This window comes from Eurosta solidaginis, chromosome 2 (assembly GCF_040869045.1).
Source record: "Eurosta solidaginis isolate ZX-2024a chromosome 2, ASM4086904v1, whole genome shotgun sequence".
In the NCBI taxonomy this organism is placed as follows: Eukaryota; Metazoa; Arthropoda; class Insecta; order Diptera; family Tephritidae; genus Eurosta; species Eurosta solidaginis.
This window is the reverse complement of record NC_090320.1, coordinates 218,501,571-218,518,424: the sequence shown is the minus strand read 5'-3', so window position 1 is coordinate 218,518,424 and position 16,854 is coordinate 218,501,571. Positions and strand designations below refer to the sequence as shown.

The following is a 16,854-nucleotide window of genomic DNA, read 5'->3' as shown; positions in this document are numbered from 1 at the left end:
ACATACCTGGCATCTGTTGTGCTCTATCCACTATAAAACTTCGCCATGCATAATCATTTTGTAATTGTAATTCTTCCTCGAGCTGTGGCACTTGTGCAAGTAATAATCGTAATTTTAGCGCCGTATCCTTAGTTATGAATTCGGGTAAGTGTAGCGCACCCAAATCAACGCTGGTCCCCAAACTTGTGTCAGCAGTTGCCATAAAATTAGTAACAAACATTTCCCATTCAATTGCTGGTACTCGTTCCGGATAAGCGCTCTTACATACATACAAAGCCAGGGTCACATGGCTGGAGCGGGCTATTGAGCGTGCCAAATATTGAAATGTAGCACCAACCAATTGCTCATAGACTTGCCGCTCGTTAGTTGGCGTTTTTGAACTTTGCCCATTAAATGTTTGTAGCGAATTAAGAAAAATTTGTATAAAAGCCAAAGCTGGCAATTCATAAGACGCAGACAATTCGATGTAAAATTTAGCAGATTGAGTACAAAGCTCACGTAAATGTGTGTAGTCGGATAAAAGTGATTCCTTTACACGTGCGCTTTCCTTAAGTGATTTATCAATGAAATTACTACTCTCCTTCACCTCATTTAATGTAGCCAAAAGTTTCTCATTATTTAAAATATCACCTTGTGCTCCTGATAGCTCTTCCAACAGCTTATCCTCCAGCTCGATGCGTTTTTTTAGCAAGACACCCTCATTTTTCAACAAATAAATGCGTTTTTGCTCTAGCTTAGGATTTTTTAAAGTAATCGCTTTTGACATAAGTTGATCAGCCAATCCTATAGCGGTTACGGTAAAAGGTATACAAGTTACGATGCTTAAGGTTTCTGGTTCAATGTTCAATTTATTCGTTTTTGTAAAGAGTACAAGCTGAAAATGTTCATGCAAATCTACCATTTTTGTGCCAATCTCTAATTGCTTCTTTCCAAACTTCACATAAAAGCGTCCCTGTAAAAGTTGCAGCAAAGGTGGTCGCAATTGCTGGCAGTCTTTCACCACCAACACCTTCCCAAAGCGTACAGCTAACTCCAGCATATAGTTTAAGCGTTCATTATTTTGGGTTGTAATATCATAAGGTCTGCCTTTGGTGCGCAGATACTCCGCGAGCCAGTTCATGGCGGTTTGTGTGGGGTCCAATACCAATGGAATTGGATAACTGCCATATGGCAGCTCAATCATTTGACGTAGTAAGGCAGCGTTTTCGATAATTTGTGCATCGGGCGCCAAACCCATACTCTCCCAGATTATTTGTTCTTGTTCGGTGAGCAGACTTTTGCGCAAATCGAACGGCTTTAGTTGGAGTTCAGCAAGTAAGCGATCCATACTGAAGCTAAAGAGAATATAAAATACGTTATTTTTTAATATTAAACAAAGAGAAATTATACATTCTGGTAGCGCTGTGACGGGGTAGTAAATAGGATTAGATATGTATAAATTTAACCAATATTAAGACCGAAGCGATATAAATTATTATATGCTACGCAGCAGATTAGACGCGGTGGAGACACGCAGCGCTTTCAACCTCATTTTTCAGTGCCGGCCCATGTACACAATGTGTCTCAGATGTGAAGGGCTTCGCAATATTAGTAATTTGCTTTAAATGGCTAAACTACTGTGGGTGCGACCTGACTTCGTTTGAAAGACGCCGAGCCCCTGGCAGACAAAATCACCGCCAAAATGTAATTCCAACTTCGATCCTTCCTTGAAGCAGTTGAATCGTCTTCTGCTCCAGTTGTGTCCCCATCCCTTTCCTCTACTGAGGAATGTACTTCTCAAATACCGGGAAGCCTGAAAGCAGGTATCTTGCTGGTATACGCCATAGTCGAATCATCCCGAAGGTTTTGGGTTTTTTGATATTACCACGTTGAACCTTCTTGGTCATATGACTCCTTCATCGGTGATGAGCTCGGGGTCACAAATGCTTTGTCTGCTAAATATACAGGATTCTCCACGGGTATGTAAGGTTGACATTTGGGTTGTAGACGCTAAAGATTGCGCTGACCACTTTAAAGAGTTACGCTGCTCAGCCCTTTGAATCCAGGTTGTTTGCACAAAGTCATCTGATTTCCAAATGATGGATTTTGTCAGTGTAAGAACCGCCAAAACCTACGTGAACCCATGCAGAGACATCAAGTGAATGTTGTTGTACCGCTTAGTCTCGTTCTCGAAATCCGGTATGCGGTTTACCCCACTCCCTTTACTCTGAAGGTGTTCAGGATTTCGTTGACTACCAGTATACATTGGGGAGGAAACAACACGCCTCCCTAAGGGGTGTCCCTGGTTGTCAATCTGTATCCCTAGCCCCTCCTAAGGTTCAATTGACGACCCCAGGCCCTCCCTAGGAACTTATTCCAAAGATGTCAAAATATTTGGGATATACGGAGCTACAATTAAAGTTACATTCTACAGAGTTTAGGTTTTGGATTTTATGCTAAGTTAATTAAAATACGGTAAATACGATAAATTAAATTGTGCAATATATGCAAGTTTAAATACGTTCCGAACTCCCAGAAACTTACCTTCTACGCTCCAAAGTCAGATGTGAAAAGTAATTAATGGCCAATGCAATAAGAAGAGATTTGGTGTCTAAAGTTTTATACGCTGCCTTATACTCATCCAACTGCATGCTCCAGGTATGGAATTCAGAGCTTAATTGCTCAGTTAGCACCTCAGCTGCATTCAACGTCTTACGTGCATCATCTAGTTTAATCTCCAATACCGCAGCCTCTTGTGTATAAGAATTTAATTTAGCTGATAATTGTTTTACGCGATTATCGACGTCATCTAAGCCGGTCATTAATGTCTGCATTTCACCCTCAGCTACATCTAAATTACGTTTAAGTTCATTTTGTTCACGCTCTAAGGGTCGTATACTTTGTACCACCTTCGAGTAGCGTACACTTGCCTTAACCCAAGCAGCGAGTGGGGCTGCGGCTGCTGAAGCACGTTTCGCGTTCTTCGTCTCAAATGAATCCGCCTTCACTTGAAGTAATTTTTCAACGGCCGCACAATGATCCGGATTAATTTGTGCTGGATCGAGTGAACGTATATCCTCTTTTACACCACGTTTTGCCAAAAATGTCTTCATACTATTCCATGAGGTATCGCGTATACCCATTAAACGTAAAACACCCTCTAATATGTCACGTATTGTTTCAGGTGGCGCACGTAATGAACGTATCTCGGATAGTGCTTCCGATTTTATCTGTCCCACTGCTGTGCTAGCTTCTGCGAGTATAGGTTCCACTTCGGCCAGTTCCTGTTGTATTTCTTTTTGACGTTCCTTTAATTGTTCGCTGCTTTCCTGTGCCTTCTTTTTTAACTCCAACATATCTGTTTTTTGGTCGTTGGCGCTACGCATTGTGGTCGAAATCATTTCGAGTGCGTCATTGGCAAGTTTACGTTTTTCGGCGAGTGCTTCCTCTTGTTGGCTGGCATTTGATTTGAGCGTATCAACTACGTTGTGAGCATCGGCAAGTTTGTCGACGCCGTGCTACGGGTTAGAAATTATAATTACATAGAATCTTTGTCTGAACACAATTACATGCATTACAATATTCTAAAAATTATTCCTAGATATCCCCCGCGAATCACTTATATTGGGAACTTTGAAGGGGCGTTAGAAACTATAAATTCTGTATATATATAAAACCAACACTGCTACAACAACAACAACAGGTACAACCAAGGTTAGGTGAATCGAAGCTGACATTGTATGGGAAATATATTGGACGAAAGGTCATGAGGGTTTAAATGCGGTACATTAAGCCAATCAAGAAGAAAGTAGGCCAACGGAAAAGAATTGTTTAGAAGGTATTCTACTGTAGTGCTTATGAAATATCGGTTCAATTTAGGAAGTAATTATTCTAGTCTTCAACAGCTTCTTCGGCGATCCAAAAAAGTGAACGGTGAACGTATTTTTCCCCCATAAATACCAATCACTCCTCGACATTTTAAGAACTTCGTCACATAAATTTAGCTAAGTGCTAAAATTATGGAATACGGCGAAAGTTTTATATATGGAATGAGTGTGTAACTTCGAATTGATTTCGAAACGACTGGAGGATATATCGTTATAGCTGTCGGACGAATTTCGTAATGACAGAAGATTCGCGACTGTTCTACGGAAACCGCGTACAATCACCATAGACCATGAAAAGATATTATGAAATCCTGCAATCTTTTCAAATCGGCAAGACCGGGAGGCATGGGTCTATAACAGCCATGTTGCAAGCCGATAAAATGTTACCCAATCTACTTGGCATCTTTTCTTTATGTTATAAATGATCTGGTACATTAACATTCCTAAAGAAGGGCAGCTAAACCAGATTCGTGCCAACTATCCTCTCTTTCTCATATCTGAAAAACTGTAGAAATTTATTAGCCATACATATAGACAATGTTGACATCCGCCGGACAGATGCAGCTTAAGTGGAAAAGAAATCAATTGAAATCTGTCTTCTGGAGCCAATTATTTTTCATAACATAGGTAGTTCTAACGACCGCTGCTGGGTTACCTCCTGGGGAAAATCGATATAAACGCCATTAGGGCCACGAATATGCTGTGGACCTACCGAAATGATTGTGATGTGTCAAAGTTCTTATGACCGTGTTTGTATAGAATGGCGTATACCAACAAGCCATCTTTGCAGAAGCTGCCAGGATGGGGAAGAAGTGGAGTTAAATTATAACTTTCTGTGCCGGCGTCACGAATCACAACGGCGCCAATTTCGTGTAATTGTTCTTGGTACCCTTACGGGATCATTTCGGTATTATCCTTGAATTGTTTCGGCACTGTTTTAGGTATAAATGTTTGGACGAATTCTAAGTAGTTTCGGGATCATTTCGACATTGTTTCGGAATTGTGTTCTGGACCGGAGCGGAAATTTTCGTGATCGTTTCGGAAGTATTTGCTACCAGTTCGGAAAGTATTAATCGGACTTTTTTGGGATTTCCGATCGTTCTATAAATAAATTCTATACCATTTCAAGATTGTTTAAGGATAACATTACACTACTTCTGGACAGTTTCGGTATTGTTCTAGATATTATTTTCACGCCAATTCTGAATTGCTTGAGCGCTATAACGGTTTTTTCGGAACTATAGAACTTTTTTCAAATATATTTTATAATTCATTTCGGGGCTGTTTCGTGACAACTACGAGATCATTTCGTAAGTACCTCCCGGTCATTGTATCTATATATTGTGGCGAATGTTGACATCACTAGGCTGTTAGTAAATAATCACGCAACAACAAAAACATGAAGCAGCCACACGTGTACATCAATCAATCATCATTTATACGCATACATAGAAGGCGGCGAAGAGATATCTCATACACACCCATGTAGTCATCAGCCGGAGTTCTTACACATACACACGCATATAACTAAATTACCAAGCATGAGCTACTACTGTTCGCGAAATTACTAGACCCTAGGAGAAATAGGTGAACCAGGAAACCGAGAGTATAAAAGCAGCGCAAGCTGAGTAATAACTAATCAGTTTGATTTAAACACGCCATGTTGTGAAATGCAGTATAATTGTGAAATATAATTGTACCACTCCCAAAGTAGTCTAATAAATACCATTTTGCAATACAGAATATTAGAGTTATTTATTCGACAGTTTAGCGATTCGAACGTTAGCAGAAGGTTTCAAATAAGCGAAATTTCCCAAAATTCGTTACAAGATATTATTCTTAACACATTTTTGTTATGCGAATGTACAGGGTATTTTGTTTAAACGTCAATTAAGTAAGTAAATAAATATTTTGAAATTAATTAGACCGAGTTCCAAACGATTTTGGATTTGTATGCAGTTCAACAAAATTTTATATTACTTCGCGCAACGTAACCTGGAAGAGAATATTGACAGTCAAGCAGCAATTAGGGCAATAATCACACATAGGACAGCATCTAAATGCGTGTTAGAGTGTAAGCAGTCTCTGGAGAGAGTCGGGACAGGGAGAAGCATACAACTATATTGGGTACCAGGGCATATGGGAATAGATGGGAATGAAAAAGCGGACGAACTAGCTAAGAAGGGTGCATCCCTTGAAGCTTGCTCCGTTGACGTCCCCATTAGACTGGGCGAGATTAAGCGAAGGCGAGAGGTGCACATGATCGACCAAGCGGGAAAGGCGTGGGTTCAAGCGCGGGGCTGTAAAGTGTCGAAGATTATGTGTAAGTCTTACAACCTTAGACTAACAATGTCGCTTCTATCATTAAAAAGAGGGGACTGTAGACTCATGACGGTTATTCTGACTTTACACTGCCTTCTGGTGTCACATGCCTTTAAATTAGGCTTTGTCAGTGATAGCATATGTAGGAAGTACGAGTTGGAGGAGGAAACGATCGAGCACGTTCTGTGCTCGTGCCCTGCACTTGCCAGGCTAAAACTCCAGCTATTAGGAGTGATACAGCTGTCAGATCTAGAAGCAGCAAGTGGCTTAAGTCCTAGGAAGCTTCTAGTAGTTGCCAAGAGGATGGAGTTATTTTATAACATAGGTCCTGGTTTTTGATAGGGTTTTTCAGTTTGGTCGTTAAAACAAACTTCTGGTAACACTACGGACTCAATCAGTCTATGTGAGGTCCTCATGGACCGGCCAGTTCAACCTAACCTAACCACGCGCAACGTAACCGCGGGTTAAGGCTTCTAATAAATGTGGGCATTAATTATTGCATAAGCTTATAAGTCAGTAGGTTTTCCGGAAGTTACGCCAATCCAATTTACCTGTAGTTTTTCCAACCTCTTAGTGATATCCTTTGCAAAATTGGTGTAGATATAATAATAGGACCGTATCAGCTGATAGTAGCGTTGTGGTGCCTGTTGTATTATCAAAGTCTCCACAGCATCGGTGAAATAAGAAAATACTGGCACACTGTCTTTGCTGCCGCTAGCTTCACCAAGCATTTCAATATATTTTTTCGGTAGCTGATTTTGGGTTTCAGTTGAGGCTGGACGTACAAAATACATATCCATATTACGATAAAGTGCTGGAAATTTTGCAAATAAATAATTAATCGCAGCAGATGCCGGATCTAATGTAATAATCAAGTGAAGATTTCTTTTCGCTTCTAAAAAAAAATTATAAATTTGAGTTAAAGTAAATAAATGTTGCTCAATAAAGGTAGTTGGTACTTTTCAAAAAGTATGCGCCTATGCTCTCTTGAAATCCTTCCAATTGTGCAGCATGTTTCAATGAACTAGCAATTGATTCTAAATCATCACCAAATAAATCCAGTATCTCGCTACCCTCAAGTATTGCTTCAATAGGCTTCATAATGTCGGGTGCAAATGTTAACCAGCAATGTTCGATGAGCAGGCAGGTACATTGATTTTCTAAAGCAGCAGTTTGCATGGCCTATAAAAAAGGTTTGATAGTTATCCTGTCTTATTTAAAGTCAAGTAACTAAATGCTTCTACCAATTTTAGATCGTTATAGAAATCCAACAAACCATATCCAGCGCCACCTTGTGTAATGAATATTTTTGCTTGCTGCAAATTGGCTGCTGCATAGAGCGCATCCAAATGTCGACCACCAGCGCGTGCTAGTACTAACAAATGAGACTCATTGCGCGTCAACACACGCGCTATTTTCGCTACTAAATAAAGTAATTCTCTTGTGATTGGTTCATCAATGACAAAGGACTCGGCATCTGCGTATGTGTTAGAGAATTGGTTGTTATTTAAAGGGGAAATCAAAATATATAAATTTTTACGTACTGCATATTGTTATCTGCTTTTGCACTTCGTCCAACCATTCATCGTGCTCGAGCGCGCGAAACTCTCCAGAGTGCTTTGGTAACTTGGGTACGAAGAAGACTTTCTGTTTGAATGAATTATAATTTGTTCATCTTCTTACTTAAGTACTTAGTTCTTACCTCTCTACCATAAAACTTTCGCATGGTTTGCTTGAATATGCTGTTAAATTCACTCACATCTGCCTCGCTGACCAAACGATCCTCAAACATGGAATATAATTCAGAGCACAGAGCCTATGACAAATTAGAAAGAATTATGCACATATGCCTAGATCAGATGAGGGCCCTATAAATGTATTGCTTTTTGTCGATTAAAGCGAACTACTTTTCTGATCAGCTGGGAAACTTTGTTGTACAGGTATAAAGGAATCGAAATAGATATAGACTTCCATATATCAAAATCATCAGTATCGAAGCAAAATTTGATTGAGCCATGTCCGTCCGTCCGTCCGTCTGTCCGTTAGCACGATAACTTGAGTAAATATGGAGATATCTTAACCAAATTTGGTACACGAGCTTATCTGGACCCAGAACGGATTGGTATTGAAAATGAGCGATATCCGATGATAACCACGCCCACCTTTTATATATATGTGACCTGGCCTATGAAAAGGAGGCTTATGACTCAAAAAAAAATAATGCAAAAGAAAAACTACTAACAACCTGTAGAAATGCATTGTTTATCTTTAACACCTGTTTCTTTTTTGGGTCACAAGCCACCTTTTCATAGGCCGGGTCACATATAACCTTTTGGAAAACACAAAAAACCTGATTATTTAGTAAATAATACACCTAGAATGTTGAAATTTGACGTGTGAACTGATATTGAGACTTGATAAAAATTTGAAAAAAAAAAAATTTAATTGGACGTGGTACCGCCCACTTGTGATAGAATCAATTTTACAAATATTATTAATCATAAATCAAAAATCGTTAAACCTATCGTAACAAAATTCGCAGAGGTTGCCTTTACTATAAGGAATACTTTGAAGAAAAATTAACGAAATCGGTTAAGGACCACGCCCACTTTTATATAAAAGATTTTTAAAAGGGTCGTGGTCGAATAAAATAAGCTATATCTTTGCAAAAAGAGGTTTAAATTAATGGTATTTCATTTCCCAAGTGGATTTATAACAATAAATAGGAAAAACTTCAAATTTAAAAAAAAGAGCGTGGCACCGCCCCTTTTATGACTAAGCAATTTTCTATGTTTCCAGAGCCATAACTAGAAGAAAAATTAACGGATCGTAATAAACTTGGGTACACAAACTTTTCCTATAGCAGGAAATAATAAAGAAAAAATGGATGAGATCGATTAAAGACCACGCCCACTTTTATATAAAAGATTTTTAAAAGGGTCGTAGACGAAAATCATATCTTAGCGAAAAAGAGCTTTGTATCAATAGAGTTTTACTTTCTAAATTGAATTACAACATTAAATTGGAAAAGACTGAAATTTTTGAAAATGTGTGTGGCACCACCCCTTTTTTGTCTAAGCAGTTTTCAATGTTTCGGGAGCCATAATTCGAAGAAAAATTTACATATCGTAACAAAATTGGGTACACATATTTTCCTTATAGCAGGAAATATTTCTAGCAAAAATGAATACGATTGGTTATGGACCACGCCCACTTCTATATAAATGACTTTAACAAGGATCATAGGCAAGAATAATAAGTTAAATATTAGCGAAAAATAGTTTTGTACCAATCGTATTTTGTGCCATTATAACAATAATGGGCGTGGCACTGCCCCTTTCTTACAATGAATTTCCCAACGCTTTTGGAGCCATAACTCGACGAAAAATTTGGTGCACATGTATGCCTTTTAACAGGAAATATTTTCAGTAAAAATGGACTAAATCGGTTAAATCGCCTTCTTTTATATACAAGATTTTGTAAAAGTGCGTAGATGCAGGTATTAAGCTATTTCTAGTAAAAGTTGGAAAATTTCGTTAATAACCCTGCCTTTTTTTTTTTTTTGTAATAATGCTTTTTAGTACAATGGCACTTGTGTCTTTATGTTTATTGCTCTGTTATGTCTTTATTTTAAAATAAACAGTAGGCAAATCCCCATATCTGAAGGGAAACTGCATAATTCCCCGCTCAAGGTCATTGGTGTTAGCCTCTGTATCCTTTTTGTTTCTTTTAAATTAGTTCAGAATAGAACCATATTGTAACGAATTTACTGCAAATCCTCTTATATGCAATCCTCTGCTAAGTTCGAATCACTAAACTGTTGAATAAATAACTCCAATATTGAATAATGGAAAAATGGCCTTTATTAAAGTACTTCACAATAACACTTATACTTTGCTACTCGCTGGCTTAATAACCAAACTGATTGATAACTCAAATGAGACTCTACTATTGGCCGCCAGATCGCGTGCTTAATCAATAACTGATTGATAGCTCAACCCAAACTGAATTACTTTTTACTCGCTTGTGCCGCTTTTATAGTTTACGCTGCATACATCTAGGCTCTTCTATTTCCAGAACTTACCAACTATTTCGAGTGTTTATAGTTCTTATATAGTTTCTACTTGTTTACAATTTTCTACTTTTCAGCGTCTCTCAGATGTATGTAAGTTTGTAGTTTACAGTCTCTCGCACACACATAGGCGTATAAGAAAATGCATCTGTATGTGACATCTCTTTCGGCTGCCTTATATATGTGTATACATGATTTGATTATTGACGTAAATACTGCTTGACATGGCCTTAGCATCGCCTTAGTGATGGTATAGCTTAGTGATGATAATATCCGTGACACTGCCCTCCACCTAAGTCTGATCGCCCCGATCAGACAAATCTCCCGATCTAACTGCCGCTAGCATCTCCAAATGTACCACTCTTCTAATCCGTGGTTTCCCAGTGGTTTGTATGCGGTAGATGGTATCACTGATCTTCTTCACAACTTTGTACGGGCCTTCCCAACTGCACCGAAATTTGGCTGGAACACCTTTCCGCCGGCGAGGGTTGTTTAACAGTACCAAATCTCCCGCCAAGAAACCTTCCGAATTAAAGTTCTTGTCATGCCAGTGTTTCATCTTATTACTCATTACCCTGGGCCGTTCCTTCACACTCTGTTGTTTGGTCAATGAACCACTTCGTAGAGCTTGCGCTGGACGGATTTGCTTTGCATAATCGGTATCGTTCCCACATTTCACAACAGTAGTGCGCTCCGGCTTGAAACTACCCTCGCATTCTTTCTCGGAAATTCGTTGCTTCGTTTTCCTGCGTCTTTTAGGTTTTGTCAATGCCAGTGTTTCTCTCGCAGGTACTTTTGATTTTGCTTTATTTGGCCCATTTAACCTATTAACCTTTGCCTTTGACTTCCGTGGTTTTTGTCGAGTCTTCTCCACCAGTACTCGATTACTACTGAACCCTTTCTCCAACTTGAAGTTAAGTGGTATATCCTGGTTCTCATAACGCATCATACTTCTCTGCATATCGATCTTGATGTCATGGTCAACCAAGAAATCCACTCCCAATATGACCTCTTCAAGGATCTTCGCGAATTTGTGTAGAACCGTGACCTTTCCAATCAAGTCTTCACATATCACTTCTCCCTGAACTTGGTTATACTCGCCAGTGACCGTACGCAACTTTGCTCCAGGTAACGGTTTTATTCTCCTGTTGACCAAGTCAGATCGGATCAAGGAATGAGATGCCCCCGTATCTACAGTCAGTACACGCTCCTTGCCATCCACATTCCCTCTGATGGTAAGACTGCTTGATTTCCTTCCAATCTGCGACACAGATATCACAGGACATTCAATAGCCGGGGCAAGCTTTCGTTGTTTACATCCGACACGCTCTTGCTCATTTCCGCCAGCTTTGCGTTTACGGCCACCCACATTGTTGGAACTATTAGGACAAAGATCGCAATGACGTGCAATGTGACCTGAGTTGCCGCCCTTGAAACATTTAATAACTCCGGCATTTTTCTGTTGAGATCCCTTCAGTGCTTCCAAAATCGTGTCTACCCACTCTGGCCTTTCTACTTCCACACGGCGTGCTTTGAAAACTGGCTTACACAGAAGCGACGCTGTTTCCTGAATCAGAGCATGCGATACCGTTTCAGTAAATGTCAGCTTTGGGTTTGCGTATGTAGCTCGCTTCGTTTCCACGTCCCGTATGCCATTTATGAAACTCTGGATTTTTACCCTCTCGGTGTATTCCACGGGTGCGTCCGCATTTGCGAGATGAGCTAACCTTTCAACATCCGAGGCAAACTCCTGCAAAGTCTCATTCGCTCTTTGGTGACGGTTTTGCAACTCAATTTGGAATATCTGTTTCCTATGCTCGCTTCCATAACGTCGTTCTACAGCAGCCATCAATGTGTCATAACTGTCCCGTTCGTACTCTGGAATCGTCTGTAAGATTTCCGCTGCAGGCCCTTTCAATGCCACGAACAGTGCAGCAACTTTATCTTCCGCATTCCAGTTGTTCACTGCTGCGGTCTTCTCAAACTGTAGCTTAAAGACCTGGAAAGGAACAGAACCATCAAAGGATGGTGTTTTTACCTTTGGATTACTCGCTGAAACTGCTGGACGATTTAATTGTAACTGCTCCATACGACCCTTCAAATCATCGACTTCTGCCTGAAATTGAGCGATTTTTGCATCCTCCGCTTCCAGCTTTGATGTTACCCTTGCTTCCTGTGCTTCTAACTGTGAAGACATTTGTGCCACCTGCAATGATAAGCGCTCCTCTTGTTCTTCCATCTTTGATGTTATACGGGTTTCCTGCGATTCCAGTTGTGAAGAAATTTGTGTCGACATTTCTGAAATACGTGTTTCTTGTGCTTCAATCTTCGATGTTATGCGTGTCTCCTGCGACTCCAGTTGGGATGCCAGTTGAGATGTTATATCTGTCTTTTGCGATTCCAGTTGAGAAGCCACTGTCGATGTTTGAGCAGATATTGCAGCCAAAATCATGTTCAAGTCTGTGCTTGTAACTGTTTGCGTAACTGTCTCTTCCATTTTTGTTGTTTCCTCGCCTTCAAGATGAAAGTCATACTCTTCCACGTCAATTCCTTCTAATTCCATTGCCTCTCGTAGCCGTGCCTGAAGTTCGAGCTTAACGCCGCTTGTATTCAATCCACGGGCTTCCAACTCCTTCTTTAGTTGCTGGATCTTCAATTCACTGAACTTTGCCATGTCCTTGTAGTCCTCTGGAATTTATTCAACAATTCCTCTTCTGACACCAATTGTAACGAATTTACTGCAAATCCTCTTATATGCAATCCTCTGCTAAGTTCGAATCACTAAACTGTTGAATAAATAACTCCAATATTGAATAATGGGAAAATGGCCTTTATTAAAGTACTTCACAATAACACTTATACTTTGCTACTCGCTGGCTTAATAACCAAACTGATTGATAACTCAAATGAGACTCTACTATTGGCCGCCAGATCGCGTGCTTAATCAATAACTGATTGATAGCTCAACCCGAGCTGAATTACTTTTTACTCGCTTGTGCCGCTTTTATAGTTTACGCTGCATACATCTAGGCTCTTCTATTTCCAGAACTTACCAACTATTTCGAGTGTTTATAGTTCTCATATAGTTTCTACTTGTTTACAATTTTCTACTTTTCAGCGTCTCTCAGATGTATGTGAGTTTGTAGTTTACAGTCTCTCGCACACACATAGGCGTATAAGTAAATGCATCTGTGTGTGACATCTCTTTCGGCTGCCTTATATATGTGTATAGATGATTTGATTATTGACGTAAATACTGCTTGACATGGCCTTAGCATCGCCTTAGTGATGGTATAGCTTAGTGATGCTAATATCCGTGACAATATGTATATGTATTATTGCGCAGCCTTGTAACTATTAAGCTCACAAAACAAACAACAACAGGCTCATTCCATTTCAAGACACCCGGTCCGCGCAGGACATGATTTTTGATTTCGATGAAATTTTAATATGTTGTTCTTTGGTTAAAATTATGAAACACGTGTTTTTTTTTTCCTCAAAAAAAATTTTTATTTATTATTTTATTCACCTATTTTTTCAACTGTCAATAACTTTGTCAAAAACTAATCGATTCTCATGATTTTTTCTTTGAAATGTTCGTTATTATTTTTAATTTTATATAAATTTATAAACAATTGCATATAGTTAAAAAAAATTATTTTTTTAGTATTTAGTAAAAATTTGACTTTTTTTTCAAAAGTTAATATTTCAAAAAAATGGTTATTGTTTTTTGTTTAAACTTTTTCTATATCGAGCGAGCAGTTTATGTTTCAACTTGGGTAAATATCCATTAGCCAAAGCTCGTTGTTTTCGAAATATGAATTTTGGAATATTAAACTTTTTTCCGCCATATATTGATGCAATACATATCAGCATACAAGGCGATCAATGCCAAATGCTTAAAATTAATTAAAATATCACATTTATTATTGAAAACATTCATTTGTTATTATTCAGCCAACAGCATTTCAAGTGTACAGCTGGGTATGTAATGTTCGGTTTCACCCGAACTTAGACTTCCTTACTTGTTCAAACTAGGAAACTCTGCCGTAAGAGAACATACGGCCACTGTGACTTTGTACAGTTGCTTCGATGATGGCGTACACAATACAAGGTCCATCTGCAAAAGCTGTTAGGATCACTTATACGGCTGATCTCCAGGACTGCAAACAAGATGACCAAGATTTCTGGGCACACTATTTTCAATTAGGAAGCTGGATCTTTCAATCTTTCGTAAGTCCGTAGCGTGTTGGTCAAATATGCCAACACCTGGCAAGGGCGGCTCATGTTGTCGTAGCAGCGGTCAACCAACTAGATTCTGTGTTTTTTGGGATGGAACAAAACTGCCGTTGGTTTAGGGTTGTTATCGATAAATAATTTCCGGTTCGGCTTTGATATCTTTGAATTGTATCGGGATCATTTTGGACTATTTCGCTATCTTTTGGAGTTCTCTTTCAATTTAAATTTATGGGATGATTTTGAGGTCAATTATTGCATGATTGTTTTCGGGATCATGTCAGGACTACTTTGGCATTGCTTTCGAGATAATTTGTGGGGCTATTTCGGAACCATTTGAGGATAATTTAGATATGGTTTTCGGGATTATTGCGACACTATTTCGGGATAGTTAACGGGAAAATGTAGGGATTAATTGTGTTCGATATTGTTTCGCGACTATTTCGAATTGTGTTACAGAATAATTTAAGAAATGTTTGGGTATCGTAATAGTGATCATTACGGTACTATTCGTTAAAAAGCGGGACAGTTTTCAAAGTTTTAAAATTTTATTCGAGATTATTTTAGGGATCAGTACGAAACTATCTCTGGATAATTTTGTGGCTATCTCCGGAACATTTCGGGTGTGCTTTTATCATTTTACGACTGTTTAGGGATCATTCCGGAATTTTTCCCGGGATCGTTTTTGAATGAAAGTATAGAGGATTTTAAGCTCCATTGTAAAGGTCTACAAGTAGGATATGTAGCAGCACGCACATACACAGCCACGCTCACCCGATAATATGCTTGTTCTTGTTCGTTTTTTCTTTTGTGTATGCTATTTGGCACTGTTGTACTTCTTAGGTCCAAGAAAAGTGTAGTAGCTGCTAACGAAAACTGCGTAAAATTTTTATTGTAAAATTACAAAGAAATATCCTTATTTACTTTCAAACGAGCATTTAATTACATCTCTCTTTAAAATCCATATGTCTTAGACAATTTTAATTGTGATACTTTATTACCGGGGACGATTGCTAAAGCACGACCAAAACCGTCGGGGAGGTATTATTGCCCCTATTACCGTTTACAACTCAACTCTGGTTGGGTTGAAATTTCGCAATTTGGTATTACAGATTACAACTCAAAAAAGTCGGTTCAGTTGTCTAGTCTAACAACTTTTTGTGGCATTACCGTTTACAACCCTGTGTTGGTGTAGTTGTCAAAGACGTCAAAATCTTACAGCTGTTTACTAGCAGTTGTCTCATACAATTTTGCAGTTGTTTTGGAAAAATGTAACGTTTTACAAGACGGTTCACCACCTAATTTTTAACAAAAATTTTCAAAGTTGGTATCAAAAGACACGTTTCGACCTCCGATTTAAGAATCCGAAAACAAAAATTAACAATTTTATTTCTAATAAAATCTAATTTCATGTGGTTGTTGTATTTTGCCAGATTTTTTGTACACACTAATGCAGAAAGGCTTTGGACCCACCCAGGGTTATTTTGCCAAAGGCCGCCAACGCAGAAAGATGTTCTGTGCAAAAAAACTGCGGATCGGGCCTCATATTTCAGAGCCTATCGGGCCATTTTGTGGGTTTATGTAAATGTTTTTCGGCAGAAATAAAATTTTTAATTTCCGCTTTCGAATCCTAAAAACGGAGATCGAAACGCGTCTTTCGATACCACCTTTGATAAGAGTTAGATAGTGCACGGGCTCATTAAACGTTACCAAAAAAAAAAACAAAAAATTTAAGCCGGTAGTTAAACCTCTTTTAATCAAACAATAATCAACAATTTTGTACACATTTATAGAAAAAACGTTTAAACGTTTAATCTGCTGGCCGCAGTTCGGATGCAGCCGTGAGTCCCATTGATACTAATCACTACTCCTGGGAATCCTGTTTTAAAGCAAAATACAATTTTTGCTATTTGGGTTTTAATCCACTTCGCACAAATATGCTCCTCAATAATATCTAAAACCAGTCCGACACCAAAATGATTTCCACAGCATTTTTGATAGCTGCCATCATCAAGGAATCTGAGTGTGGCGCATAATTTTAAAATAGGGGTACAGCCTTCCCTCGAAAGCGTTTGTGGAAAAGGTCCTTAATTTTGTTTAGTAAGAAGCAAAAAGCTTCCATTCAAATCTCCAAAATAACTTCATTTGAAGCTCATCATTTGTCACTTAAGCAATTTCTTACTTGGTGCTAGGTAGTTCCAAGGGATTGGAATGATCACTCGAATGTTTTCCGTTTTCGCGACATGTCAATCACCAACATTTTTGCTATTATAAAATAGATTTCATATAATATCCGTTTTGCTTTTTATAACAAAATCACTTTTGCAAATGCTAAAATTGCCGCCACAAATTGATCAG

General features: G+C 38.8%; 2 protein-coding genes across 2 annotated transcripts in view; one reads left to right on the top strand and one right to left on the bottom strand.

Annotated features, from left to right (window-relative positions):
- Nucleotides 1-16,854, bottom strand: part of LOC137240613 (cytoplasmic dynein 2 heavy chain 1-like) — an 83,464-nt gene that overhangs the window by 9,297 nt on the left and 57,313 nt on the right. The window contains exons 23-29 of the mRNA XM_067767102.1: nucleotides 7,891-8,004; nucleotides 7,733-7,835; nucleotides 7,433-7,665; nucleotides 7,148-7,370; nucleotides 6,740-7,083; nucleotides 2,524-3,497; nucleotides 7-1,334 (exon numbers count right to left, since the gene is read on the bottom strand). Coding sequence (XP_067623203.1) covers nucleotides 7-1,334; nucleotides 2,524-3,497; nucleotides 6,740-7,083; nucleotides 7,148-7,370; nucleotides 7,433-7,665; nucleotides 7,733-7,835; nucleotides 7,891-8,004 — 3,319 coding nt within the window. The remainder of the gene's footprint in view (nucleotides 1-6; nucleotides 1,335-2,523; nucleotides 3,498-6,739; nucleotides 7,084-7,147; nucleotides 7,371-7,432; nucleotides 7,666-7,732; nucleotides 7,836-7,890; nucleotides 8,005-16,854) is intronic.
- LOC137240612 (uncharacterized) overlaps nucleotides 1-16,854 on the top strand; it is a 38,661-nt gene that overhangs the window by 4,379 nt on the left and 17,428 nt on the right. The gene's annotated exons all lie outside the window — the stretch shown is intronic.